The 24,943-nt window shown below is 44.8% G+C and overlaps 1 protein-coding gene and 2 long non-coding RNA genes across 6 annotated transcripts in view; 1 reads left to right on the top strand and 2 right to left on the bottom strand.

Annotated features, from left to right (window-relative positions):
• LOC109494790 overlaps positions 1-24,943 on the top strand; it is a 100,775-nt gene that overhangs the window by 49,800 nt on the left and 26,032 nt on the right. The gene's annotated exons all lie outside the window — the stretch shown is intronic.
• On the bottom strand, positions 513-2,200 carry LOC109494789. The gene is made up of 3 exons (XR_006590523.1): positions 2,070-2,200; positions 1,742-1,834; positions 513-1,013 (listed from the first exon to the last, which is right to left on the bottom strand). It is a non-coding gene; the product is annotated as an uncharacterized LOC109494789 (long non-coding RNA).
• CEACAM1 (CEA cell adhesion molecule 1) lies at positions 7,408-24,415 on the bottom strand. 3 transcript variants are annotated; one of them, XM_011289901.4, is made up of 9 exons: positions 24,212-24,413; positions 23,004-23,363; positions 18,959-19,237; positions 18,066-18,320; positions 16,574-16,852; positions 12,115-12,241; positions 11,345-11,397; positions 10,605-10,636; positions 7,408-9,300 (listed from the first exon to the last, which is right to left on the bottom strand). In XM_011289901.4, the coding sequence occupies exons 1-9, from the start codon at positions 24,273-24,275 to the stop codon at positions 9,181-9,183; spliced, it is 1,569 nt and encodes a 522-aa protein (XP_011288203.2). In that variant the 5' UTR covers positions 24,276-24,413; the 3' UTR covers positions 7,408-9,180. The 3 variants fall into 3 exon arrangements, 2 of the variants coding, with proteins under 2 accessions (XP_011288203.2, XP_011288204.2); XR_002149838.3 differs by having other exon boundaries at positions 9,218-9,300; positions 11,345-11,451; positions 24,212-24,415; XM_011289902.4 differs by lacking the exon at positions 11,345-11,397 and having other exon boundaries at positions 9,218-9,300; positions 24,212-24,414.

The following is a 24,943-nucleotide window of genomic DNA, read 5'->3' on the forward strand; positions in this document are numbered from 1 at the left end:
ATATCCATTGCATGCCCCATTTTGTTTATCCATCCATCAGTTGATGGATATTTGGGTTGTTTGCACCTTTTTGGCTAGCATAAATAATGCTGTTTATGAACATTTGTGTACAAACTCTTATGTGGACGCAGTTTTTATTTCTCTTGGGTATATATATATGGGAGTGGAATTGCTGGGTCATATGGAGGACTTATGGTTCTTCTTCTTCTTCCCCTTCCCCTCCTTCTCCTTCTCCTTCTCCTTCTCCTTCTCCTTCTCCTTCTGCTTCTGCTTCTCCTTCTCCTTCTCCTTCTCCTTCTCCTTCTCCTTCTCCTTCTCCTCCCCTTCCCCCTCCCCCTCCCCCTCCCCCTCCCCCTCCTCCTTCTTTTCCTTCTCAGCTACACCCAATGTGGGGCTTGAACTCATGACCCCGATATGGAGTCTGATGTCCTACTGACTGAGTCATCCAGGCACCCCAGGACTTAGGATTCTTAAGAACGGAGGTTGCTTTACACAATGAGCTCAAAAACACATGAAGCACTAATAACTCTTGCTCTTTAATTTGTTTATTTACTGACAGGCAAAGTTTTACAGCTGACTCTTTGAAGAATTGGCATTAATCAAATTTCTCTATCTGGTACAAAGTAGCCAACGAATGTGCAAACTCCAGTTTTCCTGTGTAGGAGAATAAAGGTCTTCTTGGGTTTAAACGGAAGTGGGAGAAGTTAGTATCTGTTTCTGCCCGTTTCTACTCCCACTCTGCCATACTCCTGGACCACACAGGGCTGGCTGATGGAGTCACCCAGGAAAGCTTCAACTGGGAAAGCTGGCCTAGGAACTGATTTTCGCCGTAATTAGATCACTGCTTCCATCTCTGTATTTATGATAAGAACTTACTGTTCCTTTTGTATGACATCTGTCTCTGGCTCTTCTTTGTTCATCTCCATCATCTCTGCCACCATATACGCTCCGGTCTTCTCCCTGCTCTTTCGTTTTTCCTCACTCTCCTGGTCATGTCAAACTGTTCCTTGGTCCTATTTAAGACAATAAAGTTATGAGACTCATGTGAGTTTTAGGATTCCTTTTGTAAGTATATCATATCCAGATAAATACGGGCACCTTAAAGTAGTTGTCCTGGGTGGCTATACATTTATTCCAAAACTTCTGTTGTTACTTAAACTAGTTTGGTTATTTATTATGTAGAGTTGCTCTCAAAACCAGTCTGATCCCTACAAGAAGACTAGTTTCATTTCCCTTAATAATCACACCTAGTATTGCAAGGGCCTCCCACTCTGCTTGTATTTATTTGCTTGTATTTATTCCCAGTTCCCTCTTTCCTTTCTTGCTCTAGTCCCCCCAATAAGAGGAGTTCTGGGTTCAGATAGGGACACAGAGACGCAGCGAAGGGAGATTGGCATGTTTCACAAGACTTTGACCTTTAAACAAAGCATGCTTAAGATGCTCCAGTGTTCCATTTCTGCTTTGTGATCCCCTCCTCAGCCTTTTTCAGAGGAAAAAAAAAAAAACCATAAAATAGTAGGGCTGGGAATATGGCCTTGAATTGTTCTCCTCTCAGGGGGAGAAATGAGTAGGGAGAAGTACTTCCGAGGGCTCCATTTCCTTCCATCCTGGGTAGTTAACGTTTTACCAGCAGTTCGTTTGCCTCTAGGGGAGACAAGGATCATGTTCCGGCCCCACCCCGCTGCTCAGGGCAGAGGGCACTTTGTACAGAGCTGTGATTCGAGAACAGCCTGCATCTGACCTTATTCTTATTTTCGAGTCTGTAGCTGCCTGTGATCTTGTATCTTCTCAGCTCTGAGGATTTTCATATTCGCTTCCCCTTTGAGTTTCTGCTCTGGGGAGAAAATGAAGATGTTTACTAGTGGGGGGAAAATAAACCCTGAAATTTGCAAAATAAAAATTAACATATAGCTGAGCTTCCTGCCCATCATGCCTCCATCTTCTCCCCAGCAGTTTCTGAACCTCCCCAAACCCCAGTGAGATTTTGGTTGGTTGTACAAATATAGCTACAGGATTCCCTTAACGAGGGAGCTGTGTTTGAAGGCTTTGTGTTCTTGTTACCATCTTACCTGCTTTTCTCTTTTCCAGAGAATTCTCCTTCTCACAAATAGGTATGAGACCAATGGTCGAGAAATACAGCCTCCGTTCACCCTTCTATTAATTGCAGAATAAGTGATGCAGAGGCTGGTTAGATAATATAGCTGTGGGTAGAGAGCAAAAGGAAGCATTGGAACACCTGCCAGGGATGAGACCAGAGATCACCATTAGTGAATGAACATCCCTGGAGCAGAGGAAGGGAGGAGGTGGAAGCAAGAAAGGGAGCCAAAGGAAGCCAAAGAATTATAGGAACTGAGGATATAATCTATAGAGGAATGAGGGAGGCTAGGCAGAGGATTTTGGTGGTCTCTTCTCTAGTGCCTGAAAGGACAGTTGCTTAATTAGTGGCTATTATGGGCATGGCCTCAGGGTAGATTCTGGGGATACAGAGATAAATAGATATAGTCCCTACTTTACAAGTGTACAGTCTAACAAAAACAAGTACAAATTAGATGAGACTTTCAAACGTGTGGTATTGTGGACTGGGATACTGCTACCATTACTAGCAGTAACATTTTTATAAATTGAAGTATAGTTGGCATACAAGATTATATTGGTTTCAGGTGTATAACATAGTAACTCGACAATTATATACATTATGAAATGTGCACTTACAAGTGTACATCTGTCACCATACAAAGTTATTACACTGTTATTGACTGTATTCCCTGTGCTGTGCTTTTCATCCCTGTGACTTAATTTATTTTATAAATGGAAGTTTGTACTTCTTAATTACTTCCACCTATTTCACCCATCCATCCCCACACTTCCCCCGGCTGGCAACCACTAGTTTGTTCTCTGTATTTACGAGTCTATTTCTGTTTTGTTTGTTTAGATTCCACATATAAGTGAAATCCTATGGTATTTCTCTTTTTCTGTCTGACTTATTTCACTTAGCATAATACCCTCCAGGTGCATCCACGCTGGCAAGGTTTCATTCTTTTTTATGGCTGAGTAATATCCCAGTGTGTGTGTGTGTGTGTGTGTGTGTGTGTGTGTGTGTGTGTGTGTGTATCACATTGTCTCTATCCATTCATTTATCAGTGGATACTTGGTTTGCTTCTGTATCTTGCCTATTGTAAATAATGCTGCAGTAAACATAGGGGTGCATATATCGTTTTGAATTCACGTTTTGTTTTCTTCAGCTAAACACCCAGAAGCAGAATTGCTGGGTCATATAGTGTTTCTATTTTTAATTTTTTGAGTAACCGCCATACTGTTTTCCCTAGTGGTGGCACCAGTTTACATTCCCAGCAGCAGTACACGTGTTCCATTTTTTCCACATCTTTGCCAACACTTGTTATTTCTTGTCTTTTTGATACTAGCCATTCTGACTGGTATGAGGGGATAACTCATGGTGGTTTTGATTTGCATTTTTCTGATGATTAGTGATGTTGAACATCTCTTCCTGTGATTCTTGGCCATATGTATGCCATCTTTGGAAAATGCATATTCAGATCCTCTCCCCATTTTATTTTTTTATTTTCTTTTATTAAGTAAATTCTCCACCCAACATGGGGCTCATGAAACTCATGACCCCGAGATCAAGAGTCACATGTTCCAGGGGCACCTGGGTGGCTTGGTGGGCTAAGTGTCTGATTTCAGCTCAAGTCATGATCTTGTAGTTCGTGGGTTTGAGTCCAGCATCAGGCTCTGTGCTGATAGCTCAGAACCTGGAGGCTGCTTCAAATTCTGTGTCTCCTCTTCTCTCTGCCCCTCCCCCACTCACACTGTCTCTGTCTCTCAAAAAGATGAATAAACGTAGAAAAGAAAAAAGAGTCGCATGTTCCACCGACTGAACCATCCAGGCACCCTTCCTCTGCCTATTTTTTAATGGGGTTACTTTTTTTTTGTTTTTGTTTTTGTTTTTGTTTTGATGTTGGGTTGTATGAGTTCTTTATATATTTTGGATATTACCCCCTTATCAGATATATCATTTTCCTCCCATTCAGTAAATTGCTTTTTCATTTTGTTGATGGTTTCCTTTGTTGTGCAAAAGATTTGATGTAGTCCTAACGGTTTATTTTTGCTTTTGTTTCCCTTGCCTCAAGGAGGCAGATCCAGAAGAATATTGCTAATGCTAATATCCAACAGATTACTGGCTATGTTTTCTTTTAGGAGTTTTAGGGTTTCAGGTATTAAGTTTAGGTCTTCAATGCATTTTGAGTTTTTTGTGTATGGTGTAAGAAAGTGGTCCAGTTTCATTCTTTTGTATGTAGCTGTCCAGTTTTCCCAGCACTATTTATTGAAGAGACTGTCTTTTCCCCATTTTGTCTCCTTTGTTGTAGATTAATTGACCATATAAACATGGGTTTATTTCTGGGTTCTTTATTACATCCCATTTATCTATGTGTCTATTTTTGTGCATGTAGCATATTGTTTTAATTACTGTAGATTTGTAGTATTGTTTGAAATCATGATACTTCCAGCTTTGTTCTTTTTTCTCAAGATTGCTTTGGCTATTTGGGGTATTTTGTGGTTCCATACACATTTTAGAATTATGTATTCTAGTTCTATGGAAAATACTATTGGTATTTTGATAGGGATTGCATTGAATCTGTAGATTGCTTCAAGCAGTATAGACATTTTAATAGTATTAATTCTTCCAATTCACGAACGTGGTATATCTTTCCAATTATGTGTGTCTTCAATTTCTTTCATCAGTGTCTTAAAGTTTTCAGAGTACAGGTCTTTCACCTCCTTTGTTAAATTTATTCCTAGGTATTTTATTCCTTTTGATGCCATTGTAAATAGGATTATTTTCTTAATTTCTCTTTTTTGCTACTTTGCTATTATATAATGAAATGCAATAGATTTCTGTATATTAATTTTATATCTTGCAGCTAACATTTATTGTTTGCCTACTGTCTTCTAAGCATTTTACACATGTACTAACTCATTGACTCCTGACAATAGCCCTGTGAAGTATGTATTGTTATAATCCCTGTTTTATGGGTAAAGAGTCTGAGGCACAGAGACGTTACAAGTAGCTTGACCGATGTCTCAGAGTAGGCCCTCAGGAGCAGGACCTCCAGGTGGTCTGGCTCCAGAATATGTGCTCCTAAGTAACATGGTCATCCAAAGAGTACGCAGGAATGCTGCTGCTTCACATTTGCATGCCTTTGTACCACTTGTTTGCCCTTTTGCCTCTAATACTTTTTCTAAAAGACTCTGGTCAAGCAGAGGATGCTCCTTTGACATCTTCTCTGATTTCTGTTGCCTATCTCAGGCGGGCAGTCACTTTCCTTGGAGTTTGAATAGCACTCTGTCAAATTTTGTTAAACTACACAGTAGTGTATTTGTTGGAATATCTGATTCCTTGTGTTATGAGCTTCTGGAGAGCAGGGACTTTTTTTTTTTTTATGAAAAATTTCAAATAGTTGCAAAAATAAAGCTAATAATAAAATGTATCTACATGTACTCATTGTGCAGCTCCAGCAATTATTTCATGGCCAGTATTGTTTCATTTATACTCCCCTCCTCAAACTGGGATATTTTGAAGCAAATTTCAGACATCAAATAATTTTATTAAGATTTCAATTATATTACTAAAATATAAGGTATCTTTACAAAAAACATAACCACGATACCATTATTGCACTAAAAATGAGTACTTCTTCAATATCATAAAATATTCACTGTTCAGATTTCTGTAATTATCTCCTAATTTTCTCTCTCCCTTTCCTTCTCTTTCCTTCTGCTATTTTTGTTCCTTTATTTCTTCCTTTGCCCACCCCCCCTTTTTTAAAGCAGAGTTGTTTGAATAAAAATCCAAATAAGGGCTTTAGTTTTTAATCTCCGTGTTCTCATTAGCACCTGGCTTAGTGCTTGACATATAGTAAATCCTCAATAAATGTTTACTGAATGAATGACTCATCAGAAATCTATGCACATAAGTAGAATTCGTGTAACCTTACTGCCATAGTTGGTTGGTTTCTTGGGGTGGCTTTTGGTTTCTGGTCCCCTTAGTTAGGGACTGACTCAGATGCTTGCTGCTGTCAGTGCTTGTGAATGTTACTAAAGGTGTGAGGACAATCAGAGTATCTGTGACTCAGACATCTACAGGCTAGAAGGAAATGGGCCAGACTTTCTTGTCTGTTTTTTGTTCTTAGTCTCTTGGTATCTCACTTTGAGTTTGGACGGACCGTGTTTGGCTTTTTTGCTATTTCTTCAGAACAGGGATCCTGAAGGAGCTCCTCAAGAGCATGAACAGAGCTCACATGGTCTGGGTTGTTCAGGGTCATGGGAATGGAGCGAACAAGGTATGGAGAGGTGTTAAAGAATCATCAGGCTTTGATGATGTATCGAATCTGGGAAATAAAAGAGCAAGGTCTGAGGAAATAGGGGTGGCGCAGAGAGAGGTGAGTGAGCTGTGGGGTTGGGAGGGGGAGACCCGGTTTAAATGAGGGGGAATTTCATAAGGAGTTTGGATGTTAGTGTCATGAGATCTGGGAAACAGCCCTCTCTAGTAGGGGCTAGAGAGACAGATGCACGAACCGTCTCTGGAGAGGTCCTCGAGGCTGTGGAAGAGGGTGGTGTGGAGGTGGACAGTTGGCGTCCCACTACTAGATCTGGTGTGGGGTGCAACGCACGGGTGGGGGGTGGGAGGAAGAGAATGCCCAAGAAGGAAAAGTTGTCTGTGATGCCTTAGGTGTTGTAGAAAAGTGGGTCTTAGACATTGTAGAAGTGAACAATGTGAGGACAGTGAAAAGTTGTCCAAGGATGGACACTGACTTCATGCTGCCTCTAGAGGTCTTGGGTGCAGAGGGGCCAGGAGAAACCAGATGATGAGGAGAGGGGAGTGCAGCACATGTTTCCATGGCTTGGAAGTGAAGGAAATGAGATAATAGGCTAACACTTAGTGGGATTAGTAAATGAAGGGTATTCAGGTTAGGAGAGTTCTGACCTCCCAAGGGGGCAGAAAGAAGGAACTAGGGACTCTGGAGGTGCCTGTGTGCCTGGGCCTGTGGAGACTCTGTGAGTAAAAGCTGTATTCAGCTGCCTCTGATTCACCGGAGACACCTGTGCAGGAAGTGTTACTTGTCCCTAATAAAGAGGCCGGGAGATCTTTGACTCATGAAATCATCTTCTTACCCAGAAGAAAATCGGCAGTTTCTTCTGGGAAGGTTGAAGCTATGGCTTGTTGTTTCTAGATAGACTCACTTTGTTAGCAGGCATACAAATGACGTGAGCTAATTTTCTGATCACTAGATCAAATATCTATAGACTTGGGCTTGCTCTGACTCAGCAATTTCTCTTTCTTCCTCCTGTAAAGAAGATATTGTCTCAAGTAGTATCAACGGCAGCATGTTTTTGTCTAATTTATAATTTTTATTATAAATATAGAGCAAGTTTCACAAATAATTCAGAAGTGGCCCTAGCCAGGCAAAATTAAATAACACAGAGTAGCATAGATGAGGGGAAGTATAAATAGACTGTGTGAGGGTTAGAAAACCCTTGAAAGAGGTACCTGAGTACAGAGAATTCCCAACTAGCCCTCTTTGAGGGGCATCTTAGACACAGCATGACATCAAGTAATCAATACAGAATAAAAGCCTTTTCTCAACAGCCCCAAAGAGACTCCCGTCTGCTTAGAGGGAGGCTGGATGGGAAGTGCATTGACTCTCCTCCGGCTCTTCTTTTCTGTTCTGCACACTGGGACTTGACCCCATGGGAGAAAACATTTCAGAGGCTGTTCAAGAAGCCTCTGGCCCAGTTACCACCCTCCCCTGTCCTAACCTCTCACAGCCCGGGTTCCCAGGAGCATCAGCACAAGTGCAGCTTTCCAGGGTGTAAACAATGCCAGCAGGGGCTTGAGTGTGTTCCCTTCAGGGCATCCCCACTTGTCAAGGACCAAACGCACCTTAGCAGAGGCCGGGTCTCCTGAGAAAGTGAGTGGGACAGACACCACGCACAGCAGAGACCCCCGTGGAATGGAATGGTGGTTGAAGACTGGCCTGAGATGGTGGGAAACTGAGTTAGACCCATCTAGCCACAAAAGAGCCCCAGACATAAATGCCTTGAGCAACTCCTGGCCAAGGGGACTTGTGGGTTTGGCGGCTTCTTTCCCCTAAGGCAGGCAGATTAGCTTATATAGATAAGCTAAGTAAAAATAGCCCCTTTCACATAAACTAACAGATGCAAAAACTAAAATGGCAGAATGTCTCAGAGAAAAGGGAAAAAAAAACAATATGCCAAATTGGGCATTCTTTAACAATTATTTAAATAATCTCTGAAGGGTGGCTCCTCTGACTCCTCTCCCAAATTCCCAGCTGATTGTCTGTTAAGAGGCGAATGTTCTCTGAAGCTATAAGCCCTCCTTCTGTGAATATTTCCTTGAATAAAGCCCATAAAGTTGTGAAACATATTGCATTTGTGGGGCATTTTCATTAGGAATTGCCTGTGGACCTTGGCAAATAATTTCCCTAATTGCTTCCAGTGGGTTCTCTGAAAACAGGCTTGCCAAATGGCTTTGGTGGCATTCTAGTCAAGCAGCAAGGTGTTTAGGCCCTGGTAGACAACTCTGATAGTAGACAAAGGTGGAGAATTTGCCAGTTCAGCATTGGTTATATATTCGTTTGCCCGTGTATGGTGGGTTCACACTGGGCTTTGGGGAGACAGAAGCTTTTACTTTTACTTCTTTCCTCTCTTCTTTTCTGGCACATGCATTTCAGTGGATCAGGACGTAATTCACAAGGTTACGTACGGCAAATTCAAGTTAGACTCCAATAGGGCAGGACTGGGGTGGGAAGGAATGACTGTGCCCTGAATAAGTAAGTTTAAAACAAGTTTAGGTCAGGAAAACTTGGGAGGGGCAAAAGTTCTGGCAACCGCCCAAGATCTAACTTTGCCAAATTTCAATGACTAGGAAGGCTGGGTTTCCTAGGAATCCCGGATGTACCTTTTCGTCTATTGACACTGAAGGGAGGGGCTGTAACCAGGCAGCCTGCAGGTGCCTCAGTTAGGGAGTGAAGTGGGGAAAGAGGCTTCGTCCCCTTTTCCCTGAGGGGAAAAGGGTCTCCTAGTGATGGGGATGAGGAGCTTGGGAAGGAGTCAGCAGCGCAGAGAGCAGGACAGAAGGTATTACTTCTTTTGGACTTCTGAATACACTGTTTCTGTGGCTGTTAGGGGTGGGGAGGCTGACGCTGATTTCTGTGGTGCCTGGACATTGAAGTTCAGGGAAGAATATGCAACTTCATCAGTCTGAAAGGCATGAACAGTGTGGTCAGTTCAATCAGTGTCATAGGTCAGGCTCTCACCTTGTGTCGTGTGATTGAGCACCACGTGCTATCACCACTTTGAAACCTTTAGTTTTGGAGAAGGGCTTTTATTACCCATTACTACTCTGCTTGCTAACATCCTGTAAAGTGATCATTAGAAGAGGTAGATTATAATATTCATAGTGAGATGCGATGATACAGCAAAGAGAATGGACAAGCTACAAATGCATAAAAGGATATGGATGAATCTCACAAAACAATTTTGAATGAAAGAAGCTAGACACATACAAGGATATACTGTGTTGTTCATTATGTAAGAGCATAAACAGACAAAAGTAATCCAGTGCACTGGAAGTGAGGATAGTGGTTACTTTCTGGAAGAAGTCCAGAGCTGGAGGGTGTTTGGGGGGGTAGGGATGGTTTGTTTCTTGATCTGGGTGCTGCTTGTGTTCAACTCATGAAAATTTACACATGGTTAAAATGCATTTATGATTTTAAGCACCTTTTGATATATGTGTATATTCTACTGAAGGGTTAAGATGAGAAAAATGTGGTAAAATTATTATAAAGTAAAGAACCAAGACCTCAGACCCACCAGAATGGACACTGTACTCTGTTGGTAAGAGCAGGGTCAGTGGAGGTAGAGGAGGGAGAACGGCTTAGTGACTTATGCTGGGCATTGTGCTGGGTGCTTTCCATTTGCCATCTCATTTAATTCCTTCAACTTCTCTTTGAAGTAGGCAGCATGCCCATTTTACAGATGACAAAGCCAAGGCTCAAAGAGCTTAAGTTACTTGTCCAAGGTCACAGAGTTACTGAGAGCCAGAGCCAGGATTTAAACAGAGGATGAGGTTAATTCCAAAGTCCACGTTCTGGCAATGAGGTAGACTCAAGGGAATAATTAACCAGTACTCCTTTGTTTGTTACCATTTTGAGGAATTTTGACCCAAACTTGATCTCACATTTGTGTTTTCAAGAATAACCCATTCTAGGGGCACCTGGGTAGCTCATTCGTTTAAGTGTCCGACTCTTGATTTTGAGTCAGGTCATGATCTCATGTCACGGGGTTCGTCAGGCTCTATGCTGACAGCGAGGAGCCTGTTTAGGATTTTCTCTCTCTGCCTCTGTCTTTGCTCCTTCCTTACTTGTGCAGGCAAGTGCACGCACGTGCACACACACTCTGTCTCTCTCTCTCTCTTAAAAATAAATGAACATTACAAAAAATAACCTATTCTACACAGAGATATTTCCATGAGAAAATGAGCCAGTGAAACTGGCTGTGCTTACCTTGTTATGCACATTGTCAGAGTGGTCCTGACCTGGGGAAGCAAAGGAAGAGTTATCAATCCATGAAAATGCAAAGCTGATTTATGGCCTTGGAACAGGGGTTGGAAGGTGGAGATGTGTGTGGGGTTCCTAAGCTCTCATGATTTCTAGCTGAAGGAGCTGGCAGGTGGGAGCAGGGTAGGGTAAGGAGGTAGCCTATGATGGCTTGAGGAATTCACTTCCTCAGTGTCTGTGGTCCACACCCAGGGCATTAGTACCAGAGGGGGGGCAAGAGTAGAGCCCAGAAGGCCTTAGTCCACTTCTGAAAATTTCTTCCAGTTCACAAGGCCTTGATTTTTTGCCCAGATGTATTTCTCAGCAACAAGCTTCAGTGGCAAGGAGGCCCACAGTACCCAGAGCACCACAAGACAGGGAGAGTCTCACCAAAGGAGAATGCCCACATCCATCATAGAGGCAGGAGGGGGAGGACTATGGGTGAGGAAATGGCTCCTGGAAACATGTCCATCTTATGCAGGCCTGCCTGGCCCGGGTGGAGTGAGCGTCTCTCCCAGGGCTGTGTCTCAGGGGAATCTTTTGTGGCTAGAAGGGTATGAGGACCTATGCCAACCTAAGGTTGGGAAATGGAAATCCCTTCTAAAAATTCAGAAGGTACTGAGTAGTTCGGGAATCCAGGATTCACTGATGGGGCGGGGCACGTGGTGGAACGTGTCAGGTCTCACTGGGTGAGTGGCTTTACTTACTGTGGTTGGAGGCTGAGGGTTTGTGCTCTGTGAGATCACGCAGGTCACTTGTCCTAAATAAATATCAGACAGTGTGACTGCTATTCCCAAGCATAGGATCTTTGCTCCTTGAATTAGGAAGGACATCATCAGCAGGTAATTCCTTGGGGCTCCTCAGTGTTCATTTATACCTGGATTATACTGCCTTCCCTCTTAGGGCCTCTTTCTTGTGTACCCACGGTCTCCTCTAGGCTTTACTCCTGTCCTGTTTGCTGGATGTCCACATTTAGGTCCATTCTTTATCAACTGCATATGAGCCTGCCTGTACGCTGACACCTTTCCTCTTTTGTAGGTAGATGCTGTTTTCTGTCTCATTTCACTTATTGCCCAAAGAGGCCTTTGGCTGTTTGCACCTCTTCTTAGCTTGTCCTCCTGTCCTATCCCTCCCTCCTACTACTGTCAACAGAGCATGTGACTCCCGTTCTCCTGTTCCTCCTTTCATTTTCTCATTTGTTTCCTTCTTGGGCCTTGGCTTCCCTGACTGGGAGACAGAAGTATAACGGGATCTGCCCCCTCTAAACAAGATGGGGATGGGAATTACCATGTCCAAGAGAGAGTGGGGTGCAGGAAGCATGGAGAAGAGATCCACAGGAATTAGTGCCCAGAAGCAGGGGTTTAGAAAGGAGGAGGAGTAGATCCAGGCCCAGAGACAGAGGTGAAGTCTCCTTCCCTCTCCCAAGCATGGCAGTTAGCCTTGGAGAAAACAGAACAATGGGGAAGGGCCATCATACCCGCCAGACTTTCTGTTACACAGAAAGTACAGCAGGGCTGCTATGAGAGCAACCCCGGCCAGGACTCCGATCACGATGCCGGCAATAGCCCCAGCGGAGAGGCCAGAGCTTTGTTGTGTGAAATCATCTGTCAGGGAAAGAAGAGAGAAGAATGAATGAGGGTGACATTATTTGACAGTGGGGGTCCCCCAGGGGACCACTCTTAACATGCAGTGGTCTCCACTCGTTCCTTCAAGGAATACATTTTCTGTGGGAAGTTTGCTGTGAGGTGATTAGCTGACTTCATCCGTCATTTTTTTTTCTCTCACTGTATTGTAGGCTGGTGATGAGGCTTGCCTCAATTCCATCCTGGCCCTTCTGCACTCAGATATTGTGAAGGCCTTGGAAATGTGAGAAAGATTGATTGCTATTTTTGTATAACTTCCCATCTTTTCATGGTCGCACATTTTTCTGTGTTCAGGTGTGGCACCAGACTCCACCCACTCCTGCTTACTTTCCCTCACAGGCATGTTTCCCCAATAAATAAGTAAATATTTTTCTCAATAAATATAAATAAATAAGTAATCCCACTTTAGCTGCATCTCAGGGGATAAAAACTAACGTAACAGGCTTGAAACTTTGCACTCAACTCCTTTTTTTCCTTTTCCACGTTCAGTCAGTAACTATGTCCCAATGGCTTTTTTGCATAATGCTTTCCATACCCATATATAGTACTGTTCACATCTGTTTCTTCTTTTTTATTTCTGTTGTCCTTACCAGTCAACTCAAGCCTGTATATAAATGTTAGCTACTGTTATGGGGTACTTACTATGTGCTAGGCTCTGTGGTAAGTACTTTACTGTTGACTCATTTGATTCATATAATAACCCTTTCAGATAGACACTATTTCCATTTTGCAGATTAAAAACATTGAGGCTGAGAGTAGTGAATAATTTATCCAAAGTCATATGGCCAGTAAAAGATGGATCTGGGATTTGACTTTAGGACTACCTGACTTTGTAGAAGCTAGTGATAATAGTAGTAATAATGGCAGCTAACACTTATGGAACATTTCCTCTGGGCATAGCATTTTTGCTAAGGGTTTAATTGTTATATTAAATCTTTAAAACAATACCATGAAGCAAGTACTCTTATTACCACTTTCAGTTGAGGAATATTAGGCTCAGAGAAATTAAGAATCTTGTGCAAGAAATTTGTAATTGCAAATACTTACATTAAAAAAAGAAGACCTCAAATCAATAACCTAACTGTACAGTGTAAGAAACTGGAAAAAGAAAAACAAACTAAACCCAAAGCTAGCAGAAGGAAGGGAATAATAAGGATTAGAATGAGGAAAATAAAATAGTGACTAGAAAAACAATAGAGAGAATCTATGAAACCAAAAATTGTTTCTTCAAAAAAGATTAACAAAATTGACAAGCCTTTAACTAGATTGACTTTAAAAGAAAAAGAAGATTTAAATTACTAAAATCAGAATTGAAAGTTGGGGGGAGAAAAGAAAGTGCGGGAAATTACTGTCAATTTTATAGAAATAATAAGTATTATAAAATAATAAATATTATAGGTACTATGAATAATTGTATGCCAACAAATTAGATAACCTGGATGAAATGGACAAATTCCTGGAAACACAAAATTGACCAAGATAGAATCATGAAGAAATAGAAGATCTGAATAGATCTATAACTAGTAAGGAGATTGAGTTAGTAAAAGCATTCAGCCAAAGATGTTGACATCTTTTCATGATAAAAACCCTCAAACTAGGAATAGAAGGAAACTTTCTCAATATGGTAACGGCCACATATGAAAAACCCACAGCCAACATCTTCCTCAATGGTGAAAGACATTGAGTAAGATGTTTTTCCTCTAAGATTAGGAACAAGACAGGGATGCCTGCTTTTGTCACTTTTATCCAAAATAGCATTGAAAGTCCTAGCCAGAACAATAGTTAGGCAAAAAAAAAGAAAAAAGAAAAAAGAAAAAAAAAGTGTCCAAATTGGAAAGAAATAAAATGATCTTTGTTCACAGAGGACATGAACATAGAAAACACTAAAGATTCCACAAAAAAAGCTGTTATAACTAATAAATACAGCAAAGTTGCAAGATACTAAATCAACACACAAAAATCAGTTGTATTCCTATATACTAACAATGAATAATCCAAAAAGGATATTAAGATAATTCTGTTTACCACAGCATCGAAAAGAATAAAATACTAGGAATTAATTTAACCAAGGAGGTGAGAGACTCATACACTGAAAAACTACAAAACATTGCTGAAAGAAATTAGAGACATAAATAAATGGAAAGACATTTCATGTTCATGGATTGGAAGACTTAATATTATTAAGATGACAGTACTACTCAAAGTGACTACAGATTCAATGCAATCCTGATAAAAAAAATCCCAGTGACATTTTTTTTGCATAAATAGAAAAATCTATCCTAAAATTCATATGGAATTTCAAAGGACCCCAAATATCCAAAACAATCTTGAGAAAGAACAAAGCTGGAGGACTCATATTTCCCAATTTTCAAGTTACCACAAAGCTTACAAAGCTACAGTAATAAAAACAGTGTGGTACTAGCATAAAGACAAACAAATAGACCAATAATACAGAATAGAAATTTTAGAGATAAACCCTGATATACATGGTCACAGGATTTTTGACAGGAGTGCCAAGACCATTCAATGGAGAAAAGACAGTCTTTTCAGCAAATGGGTGTTGGGAAAACTAGATGTCCATGCAAAAGAATTGAACCCCAACTTAATATCATATATGAAAAATTAACTCAAAGACCTAAATGTCAGAGTTAGAATTATATAAAAACTCTTAGAAGAAAACACAGGGTGAAAGCTTCATGACTCTGGATTTGGCAATGACATCTTGGATATGACACTAAAAGCACAGGCCACAAAAGAAAAAAATAAGTGAACTGGACTTCAATTAAAATTAAAACCTTTTATGCATCAAAGGACACTATCAACAAAGTGAAAAGACAACCCCCTGGGTGGGGGAAGATATTTATAAATCATATAGGCCATAAGGGGTTAATATCCATAATAGAGAACTACAACTCAATAACAACAAAAAACCTACTCAAAAAATGGGCAGAGGATGGGGCACCTGGGTGGCTCAGTTGGTTGAGTGTCTGACTTCAGCTCAGGTCATGATCTTGTGGTTCATGAGCTCAAGCCCCATATCAGGCTCACTGCTGTCAGCCTGTCAGTGTAAAGCCTCCTTCAGATCCTCTGTCCCCTCTCTACCCCCCGCCCCCACTCACGCTCTCCCCAAAAGTAAATAAATATTTTAAAAATGGTCAGAGGACTTGAACAGACATTTCTCCAAAGAAGACACCCAGATAGACAACAGGCACATGAAAAGATGCTCAACATCACTCATCATGAGGGAAATACATATCAAAACCACAATGAGATACCACCTCATGCCCATTAGAATGGCTATTATTTAAAACAAAACAAAACAAAACAAAACAAAACAGAAAACAAGTGTTGACACAGTGCGTAGAAACTGGAACTTCTTTGCATTCTTTGTGAAATGGTGCAGTCACTGTGGAAAATGGAATGGCAGTTCATCAAAAAATTGAACAAGGAATTACCATTTGATGCAGCACCTCCACTTCTGGGTATATATGCCGAAGAAATGAAAGCAGGGACTCGAACAGATATTTGTATACCCATGTTCATAGAAACATTATTTATAACATCCAAAAAGTGGAAAAATGCAAAAGTTCACAGGCAGATAAATCATAGACAAAATGTGATACATACATACAAGGGAATATTATTCAGCCTTAAAGAAGGAAAGAAATTCTGATATATGCTATAAAACGGATGAACCCTGAAGACATTATGCTAAGTGAAAAAAGCCAGACACACAAAAAACAAATTTTGTTATGATTACATTTATACAAGGTACTTAGAATAGTCATATTCATAGAGACAGAAAGTAGGATATAGTGGTTACTGGGGTTAAGGTCAGGCATGGGACATTATTGTTTAATGGGAACAGTTTTCACACGGGAAGATAAACAGTTTTGGAAATGGGTAGTAGTAATGGTTGTACAATATGAATGTCCTAATGCCACTGAACTGTATGCTTAAAATTGTTAAATGGTAAACCTTACGTATATTTTGCCACACACACACACACACACACACACACACACACACACACACGGTAACAGAGGGGAAGAAAGAATCTTGTGCAAGGTCACAAGAGTAAATGCCAGACCCAGGATAAGAAACTAAGTATATTTGATTCAGACACTTAGCTTTTAACCACTTTGCCATTCTGTTTACTGAAATGGTCTCTTGATTGCTATTCTGCCCCCTGTGACTTCTATCCATTTTGCACATCATTGGTGAGGATTCTTCCCAGGAAGATGGAACACGGTGTTACTTACATTCACCTTACGGATGTAAGGTGTCACTTACATTCCACATTCAGCTTGACGAGGTCACTTTTGCTGGAACTGACTGGGTTGGAGACCTCACACTGATAATCCCCGGCATCTTCCCTGCTGACAGGGTCTATGGTGAGGGTGCTGTTGTCTGGGGACAGCTTCATCCTCTCCGTGAGCTTTAGACTCTGGTTATTGAAGAACCACCAGATGGAGACCCCTGTGTTATTTGTAGAGCAGGTCAGGACCACAGAGTCCTTATGTTCTGTGGCTGTGGTGTTGCTGATGTTGATGGAGGGCTGGGACACTGGCTCTGTGGAGAAACAGAGGAGGTGACAGAATGAGAGGGGGCCTGGGGCCATGCTCCTTCTTCCAAGGTCTCGGCCACTCCGAGGGCCCCACTGGGCTCTGTAAAGGTGCCCCAGAGGATGGCCCTGATGTCTGCAGAAGAATGAGTGTCTTTGTTCAGGTGGCGATCTATAAGGAGGGGGCTGTGCCTCCCCGTCTGACCTTCAGGTCCCCCTCTGGGCCTCAGTCATCTGTCTGGTCTGCCTGGACATCAGCACCTCACACCTCTTAGCCCATGTCCAGCATCCCCATCAGCAGGTGGAATTTTTTACCCAGTGGCTTTTGTGTGACCCTTTCTAGAGTTTTCTGAAAAGATCAGGCACCTTTTTTAGTATGGGAGCTTTACATAAAAAGGGAAGATATTTCCCTTTTGTTAAATAATTAATTGGAAAATGAGAACAGCCTAGCCAGTCTTTGTGAGCTTAGGACCTGGAAAAGTTCCAACCTAAAGGATTTCTCAGTCTGAATAAGATTTTTACTTCCTGGCCTGTGGGTTGAATATTACAGGGAGGAGACGTTTAGAGTAATGGTTACATTTTAACAAAAGGCTGGTACTCTTAGCTGTATGTATAAAGATCTACTTTTGCACTGTTCCTTCTGTCCCGTGTAGGGACTTCATCCACCTACTTTTCAATTATGCACCATTATTCACTGTCCTCCTTTGGTGTATCATACGTGCTGGTGTCACCCAGTGTTATGTAGCTGGTAGACTTCAGAACCAGGACACAGCCCAGAGGCGTCTGCACCAAGGCTCGCTCTGTCTCATTTCCCTGCAGCCTCACCTGAGGGAGGTTCTGGAGCAATTGGTGGCACAGTTTGGCCAGACTGCAGAGAGGCTTCTCATGTACCTACCTTCTCCTGTCCCACCACAGATGACATTACAGCAGAGTCAGTCATTGGACGAGCCAGTAGCAAAAAGAACCCTCCTTCTCCCTCTGTAAGCCCCCTCCACTACATGGGGCTGAGAGAACCCTATTCCCACATACCAGGCTGGACTCAAAATCTGCCATGAGAAACCAGAGAGCAAGGGGAGGAAGCATCTGCAGACGTGATGGGAGAGTTCAGGGACAGATCTGTGTCGCAAGCAAATGCAAATTAACTTCTTCTAGGCTCTTTTCTGAAAACCAGACAGATCTCCACCACAGTGCTTGATGCAAATGCTCCAGGGATCCACTTACCAGAGACTGTGATAGTCTTGACCGTGAACTTATTGAGGCGAGTGCCAGGGTTATAGGCGAGGCAGGTATAGGATCCACTATCATTCACAGTGATGTTGGGGATAAAGAGCTCCTGTGAGGATGGCTGGGGGCTCCCATTGATAAGCCAAGAATACTGTGCAGGCGGGTTAGAGGCTGAGTGGCAGGAGAGGCTGAGGTTTGCCCCTGGACGGTAATAGGAGTCTGAGGGGGAAATGGTGGGGGCATCCGGGCCATCTGGAGCAAACAGAATAAAGCCACACGTGATGTAATCCAAGGGAAGGGGAAGATCCTGGTCTGTATAATGTCCACAGTATCCCTCTGAGCTAGGTCATAACCCTGTTTTAGAAAGCCCCAACCAGGGCACCTGGGTGGCTCAGTCAGTTAAGCATCCTACTCTTGGTTTCAGCTCAGGTCATGATCTCATGGTTTGTGGGATGGAGCCCCATGTCAGGGCTCCGTGCTGTTAGGGTGGGGCCTGCTTGGGATTCTCTCTCCTTCTCCCTCTGACCCTACCTCACTAATGCTCATGTACTCTCTCTCAAAATAAATAAAAATTAAAAAATAAATAAATAAATAAATAAATAAATAGTCCCAATCATAAGCCCCCTGTGTTCACTGAGCCTGAGTCTGAGATATTAACTTGTTTCCCTCTCATAGGCTATCGACCCTCCCAGGGAGGAGCAGCCTGTTCCCTCCTAGTCTTGGCTTAGGCTGGGCCTTCCCAGGTTTGCCTGAGATAAGAAGCCATGGCCAGCCTGGGTGTCTAGGTGAGAGTCAGGTACTCAGACCCCAGAAGGACAGATGTGGCCTGGCCTCTGGCAGCGTGGATTTGGGCTGGCAGCCTGGGCCATGTAGGAATACAAGTTACTCACAGAGAACATTCAGGGTGAATGGGTCACTATGACCGGCACTGACTGGGTTCCAGGTTTCACACTCATAAGGTCCTGTGTCATTCCTTGTGACACCATGTAAAGTGAGAGTCCTGTTGTCCAGGGACAGCTCCAGCCTGGCGCTGTCCGGGAGGCTCTTACTGTTTACTGACCACAGGTAGCTTGTGTTCTGAGTCTGAGGTTCACACGTTAATACTACAGAATCCACGTTCTCCACAGGGTCCGAGTTGTTGCTTGTGATGTTGGGTTTGGGTAACTCCGCTGTGTAGACAACAGAGAGAACATTGCCCTGTGTGGTACCTGTGATTCCTCCAAAGGCATCTTCAATCAGAGCTGCCTTCTCTCATCTGTCTGCCAACACGAGTCCTTAAGAATAAAGCAGATCTGTGTATCTCAAGACAAATGCAAGAAGATGTGAGGGCTCAGAGAACATAGGGCCCCTGCTCTCTGTCTGAGAGCAAGGACAGACTTTCTCAGGGTTTGGTTGTGGAAGACACAGGATAGGGAGTCAGAGACCACCCCAGATCTCTCCTGGTTCTTCCCTAACCAGTGGACTGTCTGACCAACCTCAGAGGCCTCACCTGGAAAGTACAGGTGCTGAGGCCCTTTCTACTGCACAGACCCACACCAACCAACCTACGTGTGTTTTCCACAAGGCCGTGCTTTCCACAGTTATCCTGGAGATGGGTAATTATGGGCCTTCCCAGAATTTGAAACCCTGGAGAACACTGGGCAGCATGGCCTGGAACAGGGTATTTGAGAAGAGTAACACCCAGGGACACCAGGGGCAAGCCTGGAGGTCAGCCCAGTACTAAGGCTGCAGGGCCACAAAGTTAGGCAGTCCTGCTGAAGTGCTCCATGGTGACTGGCATGAGACAGTGACTCCACACAGGGTAGAGCAGAGTCAAGACTAGAAATGACCCAGAAAAGAGTAAGGGGGGACAGGCAGGACCTGGCTGGCTTTGGCAGAGAACTATGTGCTCTGCCCTCAGTCTGTAAAGTCTTTTTTTCCCCACTGCAGAGGGCAGTGAGGACCATATTGGTCTTTCCTGAAATATAAGTGGATGTTTTCGAATGCAGAAGGGGTGAATGGTAGGAGATGGTGGGGTGGAGGTGGGGGTATTTGGCCCCATGGACCATTTGTAAACACAGTTATGAGTTGGAAAATTGAGACGTTAAATTGTTTTCATATATGAAAATCACTATTAATACCCGAAAAATCTAAGACCAGTTTCTCTAGGAGTATCTCTCTAGAGAGCACTGTACGTTGTAGACCAAGTTCTGCAGTCAGTCAGGGTCGCATCATGATCAAAGGAAGATGTTCTAGCAGGTTCAAAATCAGTGACTCCCTGGGTAGAGAAAGGCATGTGAGTCCTGGTAAGAAACAGAATTGATTGGGAGACAGTCTGCGGTGTCTCTCTTATATAAAGGGAGGGATGATACGAAATTAGTAGAAATGATATGTGTTACGTTAGTAAATTTAGGAAAGAGGTCCTTGCCACCAATTTCTATGGACAGTCAGGCAAAATGGAAAGAAACCCATACTTGCATGTGGCTTTCTTTTGATCTCAGGAAACATAAGTTTGATCAAATTTATCCAAATTGGGCAGCATCCAAGTGAAAGGACAGTGACTGGTAGGTCTCACTGTGTGAGAGGGTCCCACCCTACGGTAAAAGTGTCACGTGAGCACCCAGGTGCATGTGAAATAGGCAGTAAACTAGTCAGATGGCACAGGGTCTGGCCAGCCCCACCTGGGAGGAAGCACTGGGAGGAACGGAAGCCTCACCAGGATGAAGATGTGAGTCAGGAGTAAAAAGTGTGAAATGAGCCCATGAGCTGGGGACTGCAGACCTGCCCTTCTGTCTTTGACTTCCTGGTTGAGTCATGTAGAAGAAAGTAGATCAAGGGGTCACACGTCCCTGACATGTGGCGGGTTCCACTTGTTGGCATCATGGAGAGAAAGAGACCTGGATGAGGGAACGGCGAAAGCTCGTTTCTCCTGGTGATCAGGCTGCTGTTCTGACTGATTTCTGCATCCTTTACTGTTGCCTGGGAGGGTGGGCCTGGCCACAGATGTTAGCAGAAGAATCCAGAGAAGGCTTAAGAGTAAAGGAAGTTATGCAGATCAGGGGGAGTCCCAGCTGAAAGGAGGAAGAGGAAGAAGATGAGGGACATAGAAGGAACAGAGAACCAGAAATATCCAAGGCTGTGAGCAGTGGGGGTTACAAGTGACTTCAAAGACTCCAGGCACTGAGAGTCCACAGCTGACCCAGGGGCATGACCAGCACATCCCTGCAAACACTCTCATGGCTGAGCAACACCAAAGACTCTTCTCTGGGAGTGGCCCGGGGGGCTGGTGGTCAGAGGGATAGAACATGGGTCTCAGCCCCTAGAGGGACAGGGAATAGAACCTGTCCAGAACCTCCTAGGACTCTGCATCCAGGCTCTAGGCTCTGAAGAGACTAATAATCATTCCTTCCTCCCTCCCTCCCTCCCTCCCTCTCTCCCTCCCTCCCTTCCTTCCTTCCTTCCTTCCTTCCTTCCTTCCTTCCTTCCTTCCTCCCTCCCTCCCTCCCTCCCTCCCTCCCTCCCTCCCTCCCTCCCTCCCTCCCTTCCTTCCTTCCTTCCTTCCTTCCTTCCTTCCTTCCTTCCTTCCTTCCTGAAACAGCAATGGAGTTCTTGGGCCTGTACCAATTAGGGGTATACAGTAGGAGGAGAAGGCAGAGTCCTTTCCCTCACACTCCAATGGGAGTGACATCAACATAACAGGAAACAAATAAGTGATTCCAAGTCCAAAGTAGGGAGCTGTGGATTGGCCACCTGAGGGGAGGCCTGGGCATTCCCAGCACTGACTCTGATTGTTGATGAAGGTAATTTAGTTCTTGAGTAAAAACAGATTAATTCCTCATTTGCTCTCACTTCCCAGACCAGAAAATCTACTTTGAGCTGTGGATCCCTAAGAAAGGTCTGATCCAATAGCTGGTCTCAGGGTCCACAGATGCCTAATAAGGCCCCCTGGGTGGATAAGTCCAGGCTGTGGCTACAGACAAACCTCATAGGATTGTGATCTGCCTGCCGCTCATGGTCTGTGTGACTCTGATTCAATGTCTGCATCACCCCATGCCTCAGTTTCCCCTCAATAAAGTCAAGTAAATGGTCTCAGGCTTGCCATGTTGTCTGTAATTAACCTTAAATATTTCACACTTACCTGGCCTAAGGCTTGGTATAGAGGAGCTTCCCAAATAAACATTTATTATTATTTGCCTTCATGAGAGACAGCTCCTGGGCCTGATCCCTGGTGCGGGAGGAGCACCCAGAAGCATCTTCTCTCCTCTGTTCCTCCCTGGGGGTGCTGACCTTCCTCTGGAGTCTCCTACAGCTCCAGGGCAGTCAGACAATGGCCAAGGGACCTTGCCTACCTCTGCTCTCCACCCCAACTCTCAGGTGAAAGACCAGGCTCTACCCCTCCCCAGATGTGGCTCTTGGGACTGAGCCCTGGCTGGTGACCAGCTCAGGAATCTCAGGACTCAGGCAGCAGGAAATCATTGCTCCCAGTCAGCCCTGCCAGGAAGCCAAAACCCAACCTTGGCACGGACTCCCCATGATCATTGCAATCAGGAGCCCTGAGACAGGGGTCTGGGCAGGGGCTTTCTGAGCTGAGCTTCTCTATGAGGAACCCAGGAGGCCCCTCAGGCCTGGCCCGGACTGAGCCCTGCAGGGTCTTTCTCAGAGGCATGATCACAGGCAGGAGCCCAAGGGGTTGGACTGAATCAGTCTGGCTCTGCTGAGGTACTCCCATCAGACTGGTCCTTCTTTTTGCAGTGAATGTCTGCTAGGGGTGGAATCCAGGAAGGAATTCCGATCTTATGAAGTTTGTGTCCACTGTGTATGTCCTGCACTAAATGCTCAAACCCCACATGGGACACAGTGCAGAAGGGAAGGGAGGCACAGTCCAGGCCTGTCAATCCTGTGTGTATGAGGTAGAATTCACTCCACCCGACATCAGAGGTGACAGGAATTACTCACGATATACACGGAGCTGTCCAGTTACTCTTTCAACTTGAACATTCCTCTTTATGACTTGTAGGGTGTAGTATCCTGTGTCCTCCAGGCTGATGTTCTGGAACAGCAGGGATCCGTTGTGATATAATGTCTCTCTGCCGCTGTGTGCAAATCCTAGGGTAATTTCTTGTGAGTCTGCTGCATATGATACAATTTCCCTACGGGGATCTATAGTTGTCCCTTTGAACCAGCCAAAGCCTATAAGATTGGCAGGCAGATTGTGGACACGCAGAAGAACGTCCTTCCCTTCGGCAGCATTGGGCGGCACCGATTCAACAGTGACTTGGGCAGTGGTGGGAGGGTTCCAGAAGGTTAGGAGTGAGACTAGGAGGGAAGAGAGAAGACCTGGATCAATATTTGGCCTATGTATTGGGACGGAAAGATGTGGCCCTGGAGACTGAGCAGGTCCTAATCGCTCAGCCTTGGGGGCAGGGGTGAGCGTGTGTGTGTGTGTGTGTGTGTGTGTGTGTGTGTGTGTGTGTCCTACTGGTCAAGGTCAGCGGCAGGACCGCCATGACTTCAGTGCTTCTGAACTTGTGATTTCCTCTGTTTCCAGTACTCTCCCTCAGATGTCCGTGGGCTCACTCCCTCACTGCCCTCAGGTACCTGCTCACACTCAGGGGGTCCTTGGGAGAGGCCTGCCCACACCGCCTCCTCTAAAGACCCTCTGTCTTCACATTCTGACCTTTCCCTGCTCTGTTCCCTTCATGGCCTGTCAATGCCCGACCTCCCATTCTGTGTCTTTGCTCGTCTGTCTTCCTCCCCAGAGAAGTGTGCTCAGGGAGGGCAGGGACTCTGATCTGTGTTGTGCCCCAGTGGTGGGGCCGGCTGCAAACACCTGTGGATGAATGAATGAGTGTTCCCAGGGCCCAGCATTGATCTGTCAATATCTCAGGTTGGTGGGAGGCGCAGCGTTTAGGGTCCCTGGTTGCTCACATCGTTTCCAAAATTCAGTCCTCAGTGATGAGTAACTTGGGACACAACACGTCGTCACTCACTCGCCTCTTCCAGATCATGAGATTTTCCTGTTGCTGAGCCGGGAACCCCCTGTCCTGCCCTGCCCTGCCCTGCCCTCTTCCCATGTCCCCTCTCGGCGCCCCATCCTCCCCTGGGAGACTGCAGCCAGTCTCTCTCTTCCTTTCACCCTTAACCCAGGGGATCGTCCCTCTCACCTGCCAGCAGGAGCTCCTGCCAGGGAACACGCCCTCCTCGGGGAAGGGCCGAGGGGGGCTCCATGCCGCCTGCTGCCTGCTCTGTCCTTCCCTCTGTGAGGAGAGCTTCGGCTCCAGAAATGCTCAGGAGCACCGCTGTCACGACAAGTTGGCTCTGTGGTCCTTCCTCCCTCTGTGCTGAGCCGCCTCTGGGGGCAGGAGCGCTTGGCCGGGTCACGTGGGCAGGGGCGGGGTCTCTGCCCGGTCCCTCCCCCTCCCCTCCCCTCCCTTCCCCTCACTCCTGCCCTCCTGGTCTCTTTCCCCTTTCATTTCGTCTACGTTTGGGTTCCCTGCGAACTGCTGAGGCCTCTCCCTCTTCAGCTGAGATTTCCCACCATATGCGAGTGCGCACACAATGCCCTTGTGTGGACAAGCCCAAGCCTGTGGCATTGGTGTCCTGGGCGCTCCCCGCAGCTCAGGGTCGGGGCGCACAGTCAGCCCCCTGCAGCCCTCTCTCCTCCCCATGTGGCTTTTCTCTTCAGAGCAGGAGCCCGAGGGGCTACCCCAGGAACTCTGTCACAGGGATGTTACCCCCACCGGGCATCGGAATCACCTGTGGAACTTTCTAAAGATCGCGAATGCCCTGGTGACCCCTAGAAATGCTGCTTCAGCAGATGGCCAGCCAGGCTGAGACCCCAGGATGTGGGAGTGGGGCCACCTCCTTCTTTCCTGCACCCACAGAGGGTCTGCAGA

Source organism: Felis catus, chromosome E2 (assembly GCF_018350175.1).
Source record: "Felis catus isolate Fca126 chromosome E2, F.catus_Fca126_mat1.0, whole genome shotgun sequence".
Classification (NCBI taxonomy): Eukaryota; Metazoa; Chordata; class Mammalia; order Carnivora; family Felidae; genus Felis; species Felis catus.

Bases quoted from the DNA above. Each gene is read 5' to 3' on its own strand.
- CEACAM1 (XM_011289901.4), bottom strand. From the start codon at position 24,275: ATGGAGCCCCCCTCGGCCCTTCCCCGAGGAGGGCGTGTTCCCTGGCAG. The intron at 12,242-16,573 runs GTAAGTGACACC...TTTCCCTGACAG, and splicing joins CGTCAAGCTGAATGTGGAAT to ATGATTTCACACAACAAAGC. The intron at 11,398-12,114 runs GTATGATGGCCC...ATATTTATTTAG, and splicing joins TGTAACAGAAAGTCTGGCGG to GACAAGTGACCTGCGTGATC.